This window comes from Magnolia sinica, chromosome 19 (genome assembly GCF_029962835.1).
Source record: "Magnolia sinica isolate HGM2019 chromosome 19, MsV1, whole genome shotgun sequence".
Classification (NCBI taxonomy): Eukaryota; Viridiplantae; Streptophyta; class Magnoliopsida; order Magnoliales; family Magnoliaceae; genus Magnolia; species Magnolia sinica.
In genome coordinates, this window is record NC_080591.1 from 3,860,821 (window position 1) to 3,877,076 (window position 16,256).

General features: G+C 39.3%; 1 protein-coding gene across 1 annotated transcript; it reads right to left on the reverse strand.

Moving 5' to 3' along the window:
• Positions 1 to 568: 568 nt before the first annotated feature.
• On the reverse strand, positions 569 to 4,053 carry LOC131235213 (dof zinc finger protein DOF5.6). The gene is made up of 2 exons (XM_058232358.1): positions 3,827 to 4,053; positions 569 to 1,922 (listed from the first exon to the last, which is right to left on the reverse strand). The coding sequence occupies exons 1-2, from the start codon at positions 3,875 to 3,877 to the stop codon at positions 1,059 to 1,061; spliced, it is 915 nt and encodes a 304-aa protein (XP_058088341.1). The 5' UTR covers positions 3,878 to 4,053; the 3' UTR covers positions 569 to 1,058.
• Between the last annotated feature and the right edge of the window lie 12,203 nt (positions 4,054 to 16,256).

The window sequence follows — 16,256 nt, forward strand, 5'->3', positions numbered from 1 at the left end:
TTGAGAAAGACAGTGATCCTCCTCATTGCTTTTCACGCTCTTCCCTATCCCATATTAGGGAGAACAATAACTTGAAAAACCCACTTATGCTCATTAAAAGATCCAACACATCTAGGGAACACCAGTCCGCGGCATCTACCTCTGATGATCAATACTCACGGTCATTTGAAATCCAACGGTTTGGATTGTTTTATAGGCCATGTTCCATCAAGAGTGGGCCTGATAGTCTGGATTGAAGTACATGTTTGCCACGTGTATTTTTGTACGTGCGAGTGTATGATCAATATTTGGGGTGGAGAAGTTCCTAGAGGAACGCATGACTCGCATGCAATGACATTGGCTACGTACTTTTCTGTCTTTCTCGAAAATCCAACGGCTTAAACACAACACTTCCATGGAAATCTTGCAACAGTGTAAAGATCAACTACAGATTATTCATCTAGAAAGGGACATGATTTACTCGATCATAACAACAAGAAACTGTAGCTTTGAATGCCTTTGTTCCAAAGACCAAGACCCAAAAGTTTCAAAAAAGGAAAAGCACACGTAAAAGAAACAAAACATCAGATGAGTAAGCTATTTATCTCTTCAATCATCTCATAGAAGCCTCTTCTCTAAACATGAATTTTAAAAAAAAGTTCAAAACATCTCTGAAATGGGTGGACGAGATCAGCCAATGAGTAACGCACGCAGTGATACTAGAGATGGAAGTTATTTAACCCCAATCCAAACCGTTCAAATCGTGGGCCGCACTGTTTCTGGGTCATAACCAAAATTTTGTACTGAATGGGTTACTTTAAAGGTCCAGTCGGTGGCTAGCAAATGGACGGGTTAAAATGAATAACAGTTAACGGTCTAAATACGACAAAATGTCTGTCGATCAAAGGTCATGATCGTCCAATCAATTTTGACGCTTTGGATTGAGGTACACGTATGCCACGCCTACAATGTTTGTGTGCATTTGCATTGATCAACGGTGCTCATTCTTCACCAAAGTATAGTGAACAACTTCCCATGCAGTAGAGACTAGAGAGTAAGATCCGTCCATCTCCACCACTCTAGACTAATGGGTTAGTCGTGGAAGGTCCATAGCCGTTCATCACACCTGACCATGATCCTAGTCGAGTCATCGGGTACCCGAATGTATCCTTTCCAACTTCAGAGCAACCCTGGTCCTGCCAATCAAGTGATAAGAGCTTGTTGCTTGGCTTCATTTCCATTGCATTTGAATCATCATTTCCTCCAAACGGGTGCAACAGTCTCTCTCCGTTTTCCATATACGAACTATGGGTCCCATCCATGGAAAACCCAAATGGAGAAGTTAGCCCATGAAGGCTAGATGGGTTGAACCCATGGCCTACTTCTCCTAAACCACCCAAATGGCTCGACTCACTGCTTCCCATGAAAGAGAAATTCCTAGTATTTCCTAATATCGCGTCGAACTTATTCTCCGTGAATTCGACATTTCTATGGCTCCCCAGCATTGAATCATATTTGCATTCTGCAAAATTAGGGTTTCCTAGCATAGTGTTGATATGTGCCACTTGGGGCCCACTAAAAGAGAGGTGGAGATCAGGTGCAGACATGTGGGAGATATCCAGATGTTGGTTGGGAGATTGATCTGTTGGTTTCTTCGTAGCTGTCTTCTTGTTCTTCCTGCAACCGCCTCCAACTGGCACATTACGGAGGGACCCACCTTTAGTCCAGTACCTTCTACAGGTCTTGCAGAAGTATCTTGGCTGAGAGAGACTGTAGTTGTTGTAGTAACAGAATTTGGTGTGTGTAGAATCACAACGGGGACACTTGAGAGCTTGATCATGTTGGGGCCTTAGCCTCCTCTCTAGCATGGGCCTTGGGCATGTGATCATTTCACCGGATGGTGAAGATGAAGAATCCATTCTCCGCTCCTCGTCGACAACGCCCTGGATTGAATGAACAAATTATTGGAATAAGAGTGTTAGAATCAGCACCATATGTGATTAGACAAGGAATGTCTTTTCAGACGTCGATCCAAGTGCAAGTGGGCCATGTTTACAGGTCACAAAGTTCGAGTATGTAAAAAGGTTACAGTCACAAATGTTCTATGTAATTGTACTTGTAGAAAATGACGAGTCTCGAATTTTAACTTAAGCTGAAGGTTTTTAAAGTACTGTTATAACCTCATAACAGCTAATTGAGAAAGTTCTCTCTCTCTCTCTCTCTCTCTCTCTCTCTCTCTCTCTCTCTCTCTCTCTCTCTCTCTCTTTAAATTTTAATGTGCCAGGTTTCAAAAATCTAGACCGTTCATCAAACTCGTCATAACGAAAAACACATCCTGGTGAAACTTGAGGTAATTTGGATACCTGGCGGGCCATGATCTTAAGCTCATTCCAGCAGTTGGTATGCTTTCAAAAGGTATGTCATGAGAGATGCATTAAAATGCATTCCCATTGTCATCCAAACACGACCCGGAAATGTTTTTACCAGACAAAAAATAATGGATGTTTTGATTGCAAGAAATGGTACGTGCCTGGGCATACATTAACATTAAAATGACTCAATTACAGTACTTGCAGTATTTAAATCACAGTCCTAAAATCAGATTGATCAAACAATCCTAACCACTGATTCCTGGACACTTCTTTGTTGAAATTGAGCTTCTGGATGTTTTCATTTTTAACCATCCGGTGACTGCCCAACAATCGAATAGAAATCAAATATGCATAATTTTTTTGTTCCTGATTAAATTGAGACCCATAATTTAATTGGACAGTTTAATTTGAATTATTTATATTCCATGTATATAACTTCTAAGTAATTTATAAGTGCATGGCCATGACACTCTGCCAGAGTATCAGAGGTCTTCTCTTATTTTAAAATCCAGACCAAACCGGCGGGTCAGACCAGTTCAGACCAGTTTGTATTGGGACTGGCCACCAAAATGTGTCAGGTCTGAGTCTTCAAGTGAATGACTGTTTTATTAGAGAGAAACTAATATCAGATTATGCTAATTAGTCTAACAATAGAGGAAGAGCTACATGATCAGTCAAAAGCTCAAACCCACTTCTACTTGAAAACCAAACACTAATAAGATTTCCAGGCCAGACTGTGCAAGATCCGGTTCAATCAGCTGGAATGGCTAAAAGATTAAACAACCCGTAAAACCGGGTCAGGTCTAATCTGGGTTTTAGAGCCCTAGTAATTTTGATGGGTCAGACTCAGTTTCGATGAATGGGCCACCGTTTACAGCCATTGATTGTGGCGCTCTTCCTTTATATAGTAGGCAATACACATAATTTGCAGTGTTGTATTGACTCCAGTAGATAAGAAGGGTGCAACCATCAATTAGATGGGTGTAGATATCAATTCCTTTTTCCAATATAAGATCATATGAGCCCAATCAAATAAGTGAGGTCATGTCCATGTTTCATCAAAGATCAGCAAATTTCTTTACATGATTGGACTTTGGTGCTACCAAAACTAGAAGGAATGGTTGTAACTATCAATAAGGTGGGTGTAAAATAATCACATGAACATAAGGTCTATAATTTCAATAACTAGAATAAAACTTTCTCTTGGGTCTTTCACACCACCACAAACATTTTAAAAAATGTTTGATTTCATTATGCTGTGTTTGGATGCGCAATCGAATTGAATTACAATAAGTAGTTCCATCAATAGCACTGAAAATAGAATACTGATACTTTCAAGTGAAACAAGAGACCACCCAAATTGTGATTTTGTATGCACACAAACACAGGCGAAAGTAATCCAATCGCAATCCAATAGCACGCATCCAAACATGTTGTGAACTGGATTAATGAGACACACACACATATATATGTACCTGTAGCCAATCAGGAGTGTCCATGCAAACTTGGAGAGAAGTGAGGCCCATTCCACAGAACTAAGATGTGTAGAAAGCTACTTTGATCAGCTCTTCAAAAGATATCCATGAACACTTGCAATAGTCACAAGGAAATGAGAAGAAAATGAGAAAATAGGGTGTGTTTGGGAGAATGATAGAGATTTTATAGAAAAAAGGCCAAAGGAGAGAAAGGAGAGATTGTTTAATCAAAGGAAATTGAGTGGTTTGTATGTTAGTGAGGGTGTCAATATGAAGGCCGAAAAAGGTGGCCCAGCAGCACAACAGCAACTGAGGCCTCCGTCGGTGGCTTGTCCTTTGGTGGGTCCCAATATGTTTTTTGGGCCTGGGGTGATCGGCTGGGCTTGGCTGGCTTGGAAAGGTACGGCTTGGATTATATTCTCATATATACGGTAGAGGTGGAAGAACTGGAATATGGTAGAGCTGTCTCTCCACTGTACACGTGGCAGAGTTATTTTCTTTATCGGGTCCACGCATATACTGGCATCAGGATGGATGGTTACATTGTAAAGATGAAACCCATGAGGCAATCCTATCCATTACTTTTAAAACAGTTTATCCAACTGATAATTTGACCGTTAACTGATTCTGTTTCCAACTGTCATTTTAATAGTGAAAGTTCAGACGGACAGATTGTCTAGTAGTTGTAAGTGTTGAGATATAAACCATCCATACAAGGACTGTACAGATGGGCGGATCCGATTTGAAGATCACCCTGCCACGTGTGCTGTAGAGTGATGGCTCTACCATGTTAAGGTTCTTCCACCTCCACCACATCATCTAGACTTCTAGCTGGGGAAACTATATGATGTTTCAGTGAGGACATCAGGATGTAATCCAGCTTTGATTCCTGTACAAGTGGGCGTGGAATGTCAATGATCCAGATCGTTAGTTTGATAGTCCCTCCATTAGATGGATCATGCTCTAGAAATATCCGTGGAAGGGCAATTACAAACATTTGATCTGCACCATTAGAATAGATGGTTGATAATAAAATGCAGAAAGGCCCACATACGATGGAGAGGACTTTCTGCATGCACGTCCAAAGGCAGCATTCCCCAGTAAGGATTGTTATATATCCATCTTGGCGGGAAAACAATATGAAAGTAGTAGTCTGGCAACCATATATAATTACATTAGGGTCCATTATTTAGGTGTGATCGGGACCATTCATCAAGTGGGCACTGTGGATGGAATACAGTCCAAAAGCCACAAACCTTTCTGAGGCCCACCGCGATCTTTATAAGCCATTCAACCGCTGCATGAGGCGATCTCATCTGATGAAGGGAGAAACCAAACATCAGCCTAATCCAACGCTCCTGATGGCCCTCGGAAGATTAATGGTGTGCCCATCCATCCTCATTTTTCCCTGGGTGTGGTCCACTTGAGTTTTGGATCGGTTTGATTTTCTGGATCACATCCTAACATAAGCTTGCGGAAATGATGGGCGGATTGGATATCAGAGGAACATTGCAGTGGGTCCACAAAGATTTTTGTTTCACAGGATACCCCGGAACAACTGTTGTAGGAAATTCAAGTTCGACCATGGGTATCTGTATCATTCCCCACTAGATGAACGCCTTTGATCAGAGATAGTGGGCCTCACGTAAATGAGGATATCTTGCCTGTTTACAATTTAGGGTGCTCCCTCAGGTCACCTGGCCTTTTCCCGTGAGCAGAAGTGCCGAGTACGGGAATCGGCTCGGATCGGTGCGAGGGGCCCGCGCGAGCCGCTCAGCCGTGCGATGTGATTCGCCGGACACGTGTCAACAATCACGGCGCTGCGACATGACAGAGTGGGAATATTTGGGTCCTTGAAAAAGAGGAGTTAACCGAAAGAGCACTCCAGGTGGGCCCCACACCCCCTGATCGAGAGGACATTCTTACTCGCCTCGCGCAAGCAAAGGATAGATTCCCGCGTGGACTGAAAGACCCTCCCATTCCCTCTATTCAGTACGGACGACACGTGCCCCTTTGCCTTCCGATATTCGGGGCCCCGACCCGACAATCGCGTAGTCTCAGTACCAACATTTCAGGTGGTTAGCCGCTTATCTCAACCGCACACGCGCTCCTGTCCCTTGCTTGGATCCGTCCATTTGCTACTTTCACTTTGGGAAATGGTAATACGGAGAGATATTGTGGCCCCTGAAACTGACGTTATCTATCTTGTTTGCTTTTGGGTGGGCCACTGTGCCGCCTGTACGATGGTGTGTCTCGTGTTGTGGTGTCTGTCTTTAGCGTACGGAGGAATGCTAGTTTAGGACTTCAAGCGCTAAACACAAACACAACATACGTGCCAATATGGAAAATATGTGCCGGATCTCGGACGTTCATACGACAGTCCCCATGATGAACGTTCCTTAGCCTAAAAAATCTGCAGGTCCGTTTATCAGGTGGACCACATTTTAAAGAAGAAATGGGCCGTCAGAAAATTGATAACCAGCGGTGTGAGTTACCGTTCAAATGTTAGCCACCGCATGAAAAGTTGGGCTGCGGAAAAGGTGCACCGCAGGAAAATCAATATGAACATCTCGGATCTCTCACACATGTGCCATACCAGTACTTGTGGTGAGTTTGTGCTGGGCGCTTGAAGTTTGGGGCATCTGGTACCGTTCCTCTTTTATTTCATAGAGGTGCAGTTGTACGCTGCCGTCGTATGCTGTGCACAACGAAAGTACCACTTGCATGTGTCCACGGCGGAGGCCATCGTCTATCTGGTGGCCCACCCTGATGGACCACGTGGAAAAAACTGCACCAACAAGACAATTCATCCGTCCAATTAATGGTGTGCGAATGGATGGCTAGAAACAACTGGTGTTATACAGTGCTGGTCCCGACAAAGACGTACATTTGCTTCGTGTTTATTCCGTGATCTAAAAAGTCGATATGATAGGCCCCACCATGTGTACCACATGCACCAAGGTTCTTTCAAAATGGAAAGATCCCAGCCATTGATATTTGGACTCTTTTTTTTTTTTTTTTTTTTATTGAACCTGGACAGTTACTGTAATATTCTCTCTCGACGAACGTTGGCTACCTATTGAAGGATTAGGATTTTTCCCACCTGGGACATCCTTTGTCCATGTACTGTGTCAGATCAACGGTCTGGTTCATTGGACCATGGACTACAGTGGCACAAACAGGAAAATATACCAAAGTATTACATGCATTCTTTGTTGTCAGAAAGCCTTCAATCAACAATTTTTTGGGTTGCTCGACCGGTCGTGGCCTTTGCTCGACCGGTCAAGGGAGCTGCATGACTAGTCATAGCCCGCTCGACTCAAAATCTAATGAGCTCAGTTTTTTAGTATCCGGAATACTCAATCGGTCGAGGGGATTGCACGGCCATCCTTCGACTGGTCGAGATTACGCATATTCGAGTCCGGATCTTGTATGAACTGTGGAAATCTGATGCGGTTTCACAAGGGTGCGAAAGAGAAGTTTTCTAAAACTATAAATAGAGGTCCCTAAGGCTATTCTAATATATTCTAAAGCTTTCTAAAGGGGTTCTAGGGTTATCAAAGGGTGTATCAAGGGTAAGATTTGAGGTTATTTGAGTTAGGTAAGTCCTATCTCTTGTAATTTTCTTTTCATAGTGGATTTCTATCGCTTTGTGCCGTGGTTTTTTTTCCGCAAAGGTTTTCCACGTTAAATCTTTGTGTTCTCATTTGATTGCTTGTCGTTATTGGATTACTGTCCTAGATCTAGATCTGTGTGATTCCGCAGCACAAATCCCCAACATTCTTGGGTAGATATACATCACGAATAATAAGTTTGCTGATTCCACATGTTCTGTGGGAGCGTTGGAAGAATACAGGGGAAGACAAAACATGAAGTGAAAATGGCTAAATAGAAGCTAAAAGAATCCAATTAAAATAAAATACAAGAGGCATGAGGATGATGAATGAGAAAACTCTTGATAGTAATGATTTAGCCTCTATCCGTTATGTCTCATGGATGAGGTCTTTTATAATGTTTTGAGAGAAAACTGCAGTTAGTTTGTGGGTGAAGTTAGAGAACATTTATATAAAGAAGTCCTCAGAAAATCGCTACACTTGACGCGTGGTATAGCTTCAAAATGGCGGATGGTGGAGATACAAGGCTCACATCAGCAACTTTAATAAATTAGTTTGTAAATTGCTAGATATGGAGGAAGTGATGAAAGATGGAGAACAAGCATGTATGTTGCTGAATTCTCTTCCGGCGTCATATGAGTCATTTAAAGACATTATGTGCAGTGCGAATAAAACTCTGAGTGTCGACACTGTTATCTCAGCCCTTCAAGGGAAGGCTATGGGAAAGCTTAACGTCTTCTGAGGCACTATTTATGAGGCATAAAAATTCTGAGCAAGGTATAGGTTCTTTAGGTTATAGATCTAAATCTAAGGGCAAGGGCAAAGGAAAGGTAAAGTGCTGGAATTGTGGGAAAGAAGGACATGTGAAGAAGGATTGTGAAAATCCTAAATCGAAGAGAGAAGATTCTGAGGCTTTTTATAGAGATCAATCTTTGCCACATCGATGGATCGAGTAGATGTGATGGTGATGTTTTTCTCGTGTCTACCGGCCATACGATAATTGTAAGGACGGGTGGATCCTTGACACAGGGGCATCTTTTCACATGATTCCTCATCGGAGTTGGTTCACAAGCTACAGTGCGATGGTGGACCGGTATTTATGGGCAATGACATTGCCTGTAATGTTGTGGTTGTTGTTAATGCGCATCGAGATGTTTGATGGGGTGGAGCGTACTTTGGTCGTTGTGAGACACATTTTATTTGAAGCAGAATTCGATTTCTCTTAGTGTGCTTGAGGCAAAAAGATGCAAGTATACAGGTATTGATAGTGCTCTTAAAGTATCTAAGGGGGCATGGGTAATCATGAAAGCGCAACGACTCGGTAACATGTACTGGTTAATCGAGAGCACTGACAGACGCACTCAACCAATGAGTGTAGCGGATTTCAAACTTGCACATGTGTGGCATGCGGGTATGACCACATGGTTGACCGAGGCAAGAAGGCTAAGACGCGGGACAGGAAACAGAGTGGAGCGGCCACATGAGAAGAATCACATGACATGATCGTAAGATATCGGCGAGGTACATTGATGACTCCAATATCGCGGGGATTCATCTTCTATTCAGATGACTCTAGTTGAGCTTAGTGCTGAGAAGTGAAATGTGACTATGGGCGATGTGATAGATTTATTATACCAGATCGACATATGGGAGCGGGTGGAGCTTAGTGAGCCAGAGAGCGGTTGAATGTAGGTGGATCTTCATGAAGATACAACATAGATACAGCAAGGTTGATAGCGAAGGATTATGCTCGAGAGAAGAGATTGACTTCTCAGATATATTCGCGCCAACGGTATAACAATTGTCTATTAGATCCATGATTGTTCATTTGGTTAACCAATGTGATCTTGAGTTAGAAGGATGGATGTGGAGTTTACACTTCAAGGAAAATTGAAAGAGCGGTCTACATGAAGCAACCAGTAGTTTGAAGTTAAAAGGCGAGAAAAGACTTTGCAGAGGTCGTGGTTCGACTTGTCAGGCATTGGTTTGATTCCTTCATGGTGAGTCGGAATTGATGACATGTAGATCGTCAATTATGACATGTATGCATGTACTAAAGACTCGGTTAAGTGAGACATTCAGGATGAAGGATTGGAGGGCTCTGCAAAGATGGTTCTCGGCGTTGAGACTAAAAGAGGAGTAGGCTTTGGTAATCACGGGAGGAATACCTTATGTGTAGGTATTAATCAAGTATCTGATGGCCAGGTAAAGCCGAAGAGCGTTTCCTATACATCTCTCCTTAAGTTTTCCTCAGGACATGTCTCAAAACAGATGAGGAAAAACAGAATATCTAATGAGCCTTATTCAAATGCGGTTGATAGTGTATGCCATAGTTTGGATTAGATCAGTTATTTCACGGGCTTGATATTGTGAGCAAGTACCCCAACAAACACTATTGGGTAGCGGTGAGATGGTAAGAAGACTACGTATTTCCTTTTGAGAAGACATGACCAAAGGTAGTTGAGTACGTGGATTTTGATCCGGCAGACATGCTCACATAAATCGTTCCTGCAGAGAAGTTCAAGTTCTGTGTAACTTCTTAGGGCTTAGCGATGGCGTAAAAGAAGGACGAAGTGTGCACGAGAAGCGTTAATTGAAGCTATGATATAATGCAGAGATAAGAGAAGATGGCAGCAAGATACATGGTTGAAGATTGAAGGCATGGTGGAGATTGTTGACAGATGCCTTAAATCTGCACTGCTCGACTGGTCGAGAGCCTGGCTCAACCGGTCAAGTGTGCTCGACCGGTCGTGGCCTTTGCTCGACCGGTCAAGGGAGCTGCATGACTAGTCATAGCCCGCTCGACTCAAAATCTAATGAGCTCAGTTTTTTAGTATCCGGAATACTCAATCGGTCGAGGGGATTGCACGGCCATCCTTCGACTGGTCGAGATTACGCATATTCGAGTCCGGATCTTGTATGAACTGTGGAAATCTGATGCGGTTTCACAAGGGTGCGAAAGAGAAGTTTTCTAAAACTATAAATAGAGGTCCCTAAGGCTATTCTAATATATTCTAAAGCTTTCTAAAGGGGTTCTAGGGTTATCAAAGGGTGTATCAAGGGTAAGATTTGAGGTTATTTGAGTTAGGTAAGTCCTATCTCTTGTAATTTTCTTTTCATAGTGGATTTCTATCGCTTTGTGCCGTGGTTTTTTTTCCGCAAAGGTTTTCCACGTTAAATCTTTGTGTTCTCATTTGATTGCTTGTCGTTATTGGATTACTGTCCTAGATCTAGATCTGTGTGATTCCGCAGCACAAATCCCCAACATTCCTGGGTAGATGGACATCACGATTAATAAGTTTGCTGATTCCACATGTTATGTGGGGGCGTTGGAAGAATACTGGGGAAGACAAAACATGAAGTGAAAATGGCTAAATAGAAGCGGAAAGAATCCAATTAAAATAAAATACAAGAGGCATGAGGATTTACATAATTCATATGCCAACTCCCGGGGCGGTAAAATAAAGCTTTCTTCCTCTTTAGAGACAAAAGAAATAAAAATACATGACTTATTTATCTCTCACCCATATAAGATATACTAAACAAGAAATACTGTAAAAAATGAACTAATCAAATTGAACTACCCATCTTTACTTACTAACTTCTTTATATGAATTAACTATATGAAAGTGCATATCACAAAGTATAGAAGTATGCTTCATCATACATGATCATATATATGGCCGTACACGTAAAGCGATGGGGAGAAAAGAAGGAAAGAAAGAGGATCCTTGCTCTTGCATGCTCGGGTAGTAGACTCTCAAGAGTTTCAACACTCCGTCAAGGGTTTGAGTATCCATAGGTGGTGAAATCCCACTAAGGCATGAATGTATGGGGGTGTGTGCGCGTGTGTTTAAAAAAAAAAAAAAGGAAAGAAAGAGATATCTCTCACCAGGAAAGAAACATGTCTTGGTGAGAGACTCACCAACACAACATTGTCCGCATCAACACATGAGCTCATGTGTCATAATAACACATGTGAGATCAAAGCTTTCCATCAGATGATCTACGCTTTGTAAATTTCATGGCGTAAAAAATCAGGCCCTTTCTCATATCAGGTGGACTATTACATATATCAAAATAAATGGATGGCCAGAATAAAAAGGGATCAAAGGACCAAAGGCCCCTTAATATTAACTTAATATTAACTTATGGGATTGCCTGACATTGTTATTAATTATTTTTGTTAAAACTGACAATTTTAAAAATTGATACCTCCGTCATGAATGCATGGAAAATACAAGGTACTTCTTTATTTGTGAGTCACCAATAACAATATATAAAAGGAAATATAGAAAAATCTCATATATAAAATTATCTATACATATATATCTTATACTTTTTAAGTTTTTGAAACTGAAGAATGAATATCAATCATGCTCAAGTTGAAACGTGTATGAAAAATATGACGAGATTAACACAGTCAATACATGATCGAACTTTCGTCGCCCATTGAATCATCACTTTAAATAGTAGGTCATCCCAACTCACAACCATCAAACGGCCATTCACATGTACAACACTATATAATAGGTAACATGCGAAGCCATACATGCTTATATAATACATGATTGAAGTACATCCACAACTAGCAATGGTCTAATAAGAAGGAAAAGATGAATGTAAAAGAAAAAGCTTGATTGTTGTTTCAGAAATGTTGTAAAATGAGAGTGATAGGAAAAAGATGGTGCTCGACAGCAAACAAAAGACTTGATTAACCAGTGGAAGACGTGCTGACATGGTTTGGTTTTAGCACATCAGAGCCGTGAAACTGGGCCCACCATGTAGATTACATAACCCAAAGATTAGGTTTGTCTGGTAAATAGGCAGCCACATATGTTGTTTTATGTGGGCTCTAGGGTAGCTATTTCAAGCTTTAATTCAACGGTGCACACCTCATGAGTTAGATGGTTTTATTTTAAGAATACAATGAGGTACTTCTCAGTACACATGGTCTTATTTACAGAAAACTCACATCTCACACACATGTTTCATATTTGCACATGTGCCCTAGAATTAGCAAACCTCATAGAAACGCTCCTATCAACGGTCCACGTTTAAATGGAGGAAAAGATCTCCGGTCCGACGCACGGATCACCATATGATGAAAGCGAGTCCCATGTGCTGGATGAGCAGACACCCACAGTGAAACATGGGGCACACATGACATGATCCACGCCATTATTTTCCAAGCGGGGTTCACAACCATGCCCAGCAGCCGACCGGGTGATCCACTTCACAAGTTCATGTCTCCCCACTTTATATAATCTTTGTTCGTTTCTTATATTCTCCATTTGAGTGTGAATGGAAGAAGCAAATAGTCTTTGGCTTTTTTGTGTCATTGCAAGTTGCAACCGAAATGCGTCTTTTCATTCGTCAAACCATATTATTTTATATGTGTTTGCTTGGCACGCCTCATATTGTAATGTTTTGGAATTGGAATTTTGGATTTTTTATGACATGGAGACGAATTCATTGAAAGAGAGATCTATTTAGGAAGATCATCCCTCCTAACTTAGGATCTTTCAATATCTATTTATTTAATATGCTTTAGTGGGAGTAAGTAGGTGTACAAAATGTGCTATGTGGGCACCTTTTCAAATGGTGGTGACTGTTATGACGAAGGTAATGATAGTGTTGAAATAATCGGAGATCGAGACCATTAAATTTCACTTAAACAAAGATGGGAATGTTGTGAGATTGTCGATTGCATAGAAGAGTGTTATACAATGAGCATCTTTCTTTGTTTTTTTTTTCCTCATGTTTTCTCTTCTTTTCTCTGTTGTCTTTTACAATAAGTTTTTAATCTCCTTTTATAAACTCTGATCCACCAACTCAACGGTCAGATTAGCAATTTTGCGCAAGGTGAAATGGCCTTCTGATTTGGGAAATATTAATCTTCTTCTTAATCTCGATTTTAACAATTTAAAAACAATTTTGAAGATCTGGAACTCAGCTGGATCAACCAATGAGTCAAGATTCCGACCAGTTGACTCGATGGCCGGATATTCTTTTTAGTTTTCACCAAATCTACTATATTTTTAGCTAAAAGTAAGAAGTTAAAATTACATACACAGTGGGGTTGCCGTGAATATAGAAGAGAAGAAGTTGTCGTGATTCACATTTAAGTGGTTTTTCTACCATGGCCTATACTTCATAGGGCTCACCAGATGGATGATGTAGCTAGTTTAGTGGACCATTGTTCTTTTACTCTGAGGTGAGTGCCAATAAAATAAAGATACCTTCCTTGGCACAAATAAAAAAATACCTCAATTGGTAGGGTAGCTGAGCAGAAAAATCAAATGGATGACTATTTGTATAAAGAGATTTTGATTACATGCCTTTCAAGACGTGCAGTACCATGCACCTTTGAATGGCTTTGAATGGAGTGAATAAAAAATTGCATTGTGGGTATATTTAAAAAAAAAAAAAGAAAATGAAAAAGGAGAAGGAGAAAACAGGATTTAGGAAGGACTAAAAGATTACTTTTATAAGGATTAAAATCTAATTAAGTAATGATTGATAAGGAATTTCTTTTAAAAGTAAAACTTAAAAATACTTTAATAAAAGCAAAGAAAATCAATCAACTATTATTATTACTATTATTACTACTTGATTTAACATTTCTCCCCAAAGGATCAAATTGGTTACAGTTTTAATGACTCGCTGGATAGGCCGAGTCGTATAAAAACTTGCTGATTTTTCTAAAACTTGAGTCAAATTTTTATATGGAAATGATGCTACACCAGTGTTTTTGCCTATTTGAGTCAACTCGCACGAGTTGTTAGTTGACTCACCAGTCTTTCAAACAAAGTAAATAGCATTAATAATAATAATAAACTAATTACAAATGTTGAAAAATATTGCCAAGTCTTAATTTAATTAGTTATTAAGAATACTTTAGTTTAGACAAATTAAGAAAGTAGTTAGTTAGAAAAATTTATGTGTAGAGTTGTAATGTTAGTGGAATTCAAACCTAAAGAGCCTTCTTCCATACGAAGGCTTTGTTGGGGATTTGTGCTACGGAATCATATAGATCTAGATCTATGATAACAAGTCAATGGCACCAAGCGAACACAAGAGAACACAAAGTTTTAACGTGGAAAACCCTTGCGGGAAAAAATCACGGCACAAAACGACAGAGATCCACTATGAAAAGAAAGTTGTTAGTTGACTCACCAGTCTTTCAAACAAAGTAAATAACATTAATTAATAATAATAATTAACTAATTACAAATGTTGAAAAATATTGCCAAGTCTTAATTTAATTAGTTATTAAGAATACTTTAGTTTAGACAAATTCAGAAAGTAGTTAGAAAAATTTATTTGTAGAGTTGTAATGTTAGTGGAATTCAAAACTGGAGCCTTCTTCCATATGAAGGCTTTAAGTTTTTTTTTTTTTTTTTTACACATGCACACGCACCCCATGCACACGCTTACACACGCACACACACACCCCACACACGCACACCGTGGGATTCCATATGAAGGCTTTAAGTTGATAAGTACATGACATGTAAAAGCAGCCTCTCTCTCTCTCTCTCTCACACACACACACACACACACACACATTCTTCTCTCCACACTTTTTGATAATCTTATATATATATATATATATATATATATATATAAAATGTTAAAACTCTCATCTCCTTAACAATATTACTTGTATGATTTTCTATATGGTGTTAAAGACTCTTCTTATAATAGCATACTGACTACCTTCTCCATAAGCAACTTATTTTGTTAAATTAACACTATCATAGTATCAGATTTGATTAATAGATCATTTCAAAATGATCGCTTCTTTTAATCTTAATTCCAATTCTCTTCATCTGATCAGATAAATCCTTCACTTTCTATTTTTAAACTATGCCACAGATTTGTTGACTTGCTTAATTACGTTTAATTTCATTCAAAAAACACTTTCCTAATATAGTTTCTCGTACATGGTGACTAAGGTGTCCCACACTTATTTTGCCAAAGTCAATTATGTAACATAAAAAAGTATATTCGATCCATCAAAAATTTAGATAGCATGTATAACATTCTTAATGTAATTCCTTTAATTTGAATGAATCATCTTCTTGTTTAAATTTTTAAAAAAAAAAAAAGCTCCCCTTCGCTCATTACTAGTTTTGAAACTGTACCTTTCAATTTTCATAGTTCTTTGCTTAAAAACTTGAGAAACAATGGTACTTGATATTGACATGATTGAATGCACCAAACACCAAAAAAAAAAAAAAAAAACCTTGCAAATAAGAAACAACACAATGTGAAAGTGGAAAAAAACTCTATCTATATATCTATATATATATATATATATATATATATAGAAGACCAATCTACTCACCAACGTAGTTCTAATACCATGTAGAAAAAGAATAGGCTCTTCTAAAATGATGGATATAAAAGATCAAATAATGTTTTAAAAAATGCGAAGATAAATAATAATGCTTTATTTTCACAAATACATAATTAGACTCATGGAAGTAGAAGATGTTGAAGTTATGCCCACTCTGAATCATATCCAATGACAATAATATTGATGGTATCTAGTAATATTGATGATATTAAACTATGTATCATACTGATGATGGGTCTACTAGAGATAGATTATAATGCCATATTTAATGTGTGGGAGTATCTTAAAAGTATATAGCATAATTAAATGAGAGGTATTCCTCTAATTATCTTTGAAACTTGAGATTATACATAATGGTTATTAATTAAGAAAGAATTATGAGCTATAACCCTTAATAATACCTTGTTATATCATAAACACCTAGTAAATTATAAGATAGACCTATAGTTAT

Bases quoted from the DNA above. Each gene is read 5' to 3' on its own strand.
- LOC131235213 (XM_058232358.1), bottom strand. From the start codon at position 3,877: ATGGGCCTCACTTCTCTCCAAGTTTGCATGGACACTCCTGATTGGCTA. The intron at 1,923-3,826 runs GTACATATATAT...CATTCAATCCAG, and splicing joins ACACTCCTGATTGGCTACAG to GGCGTTGTCGACGAGGAGCG.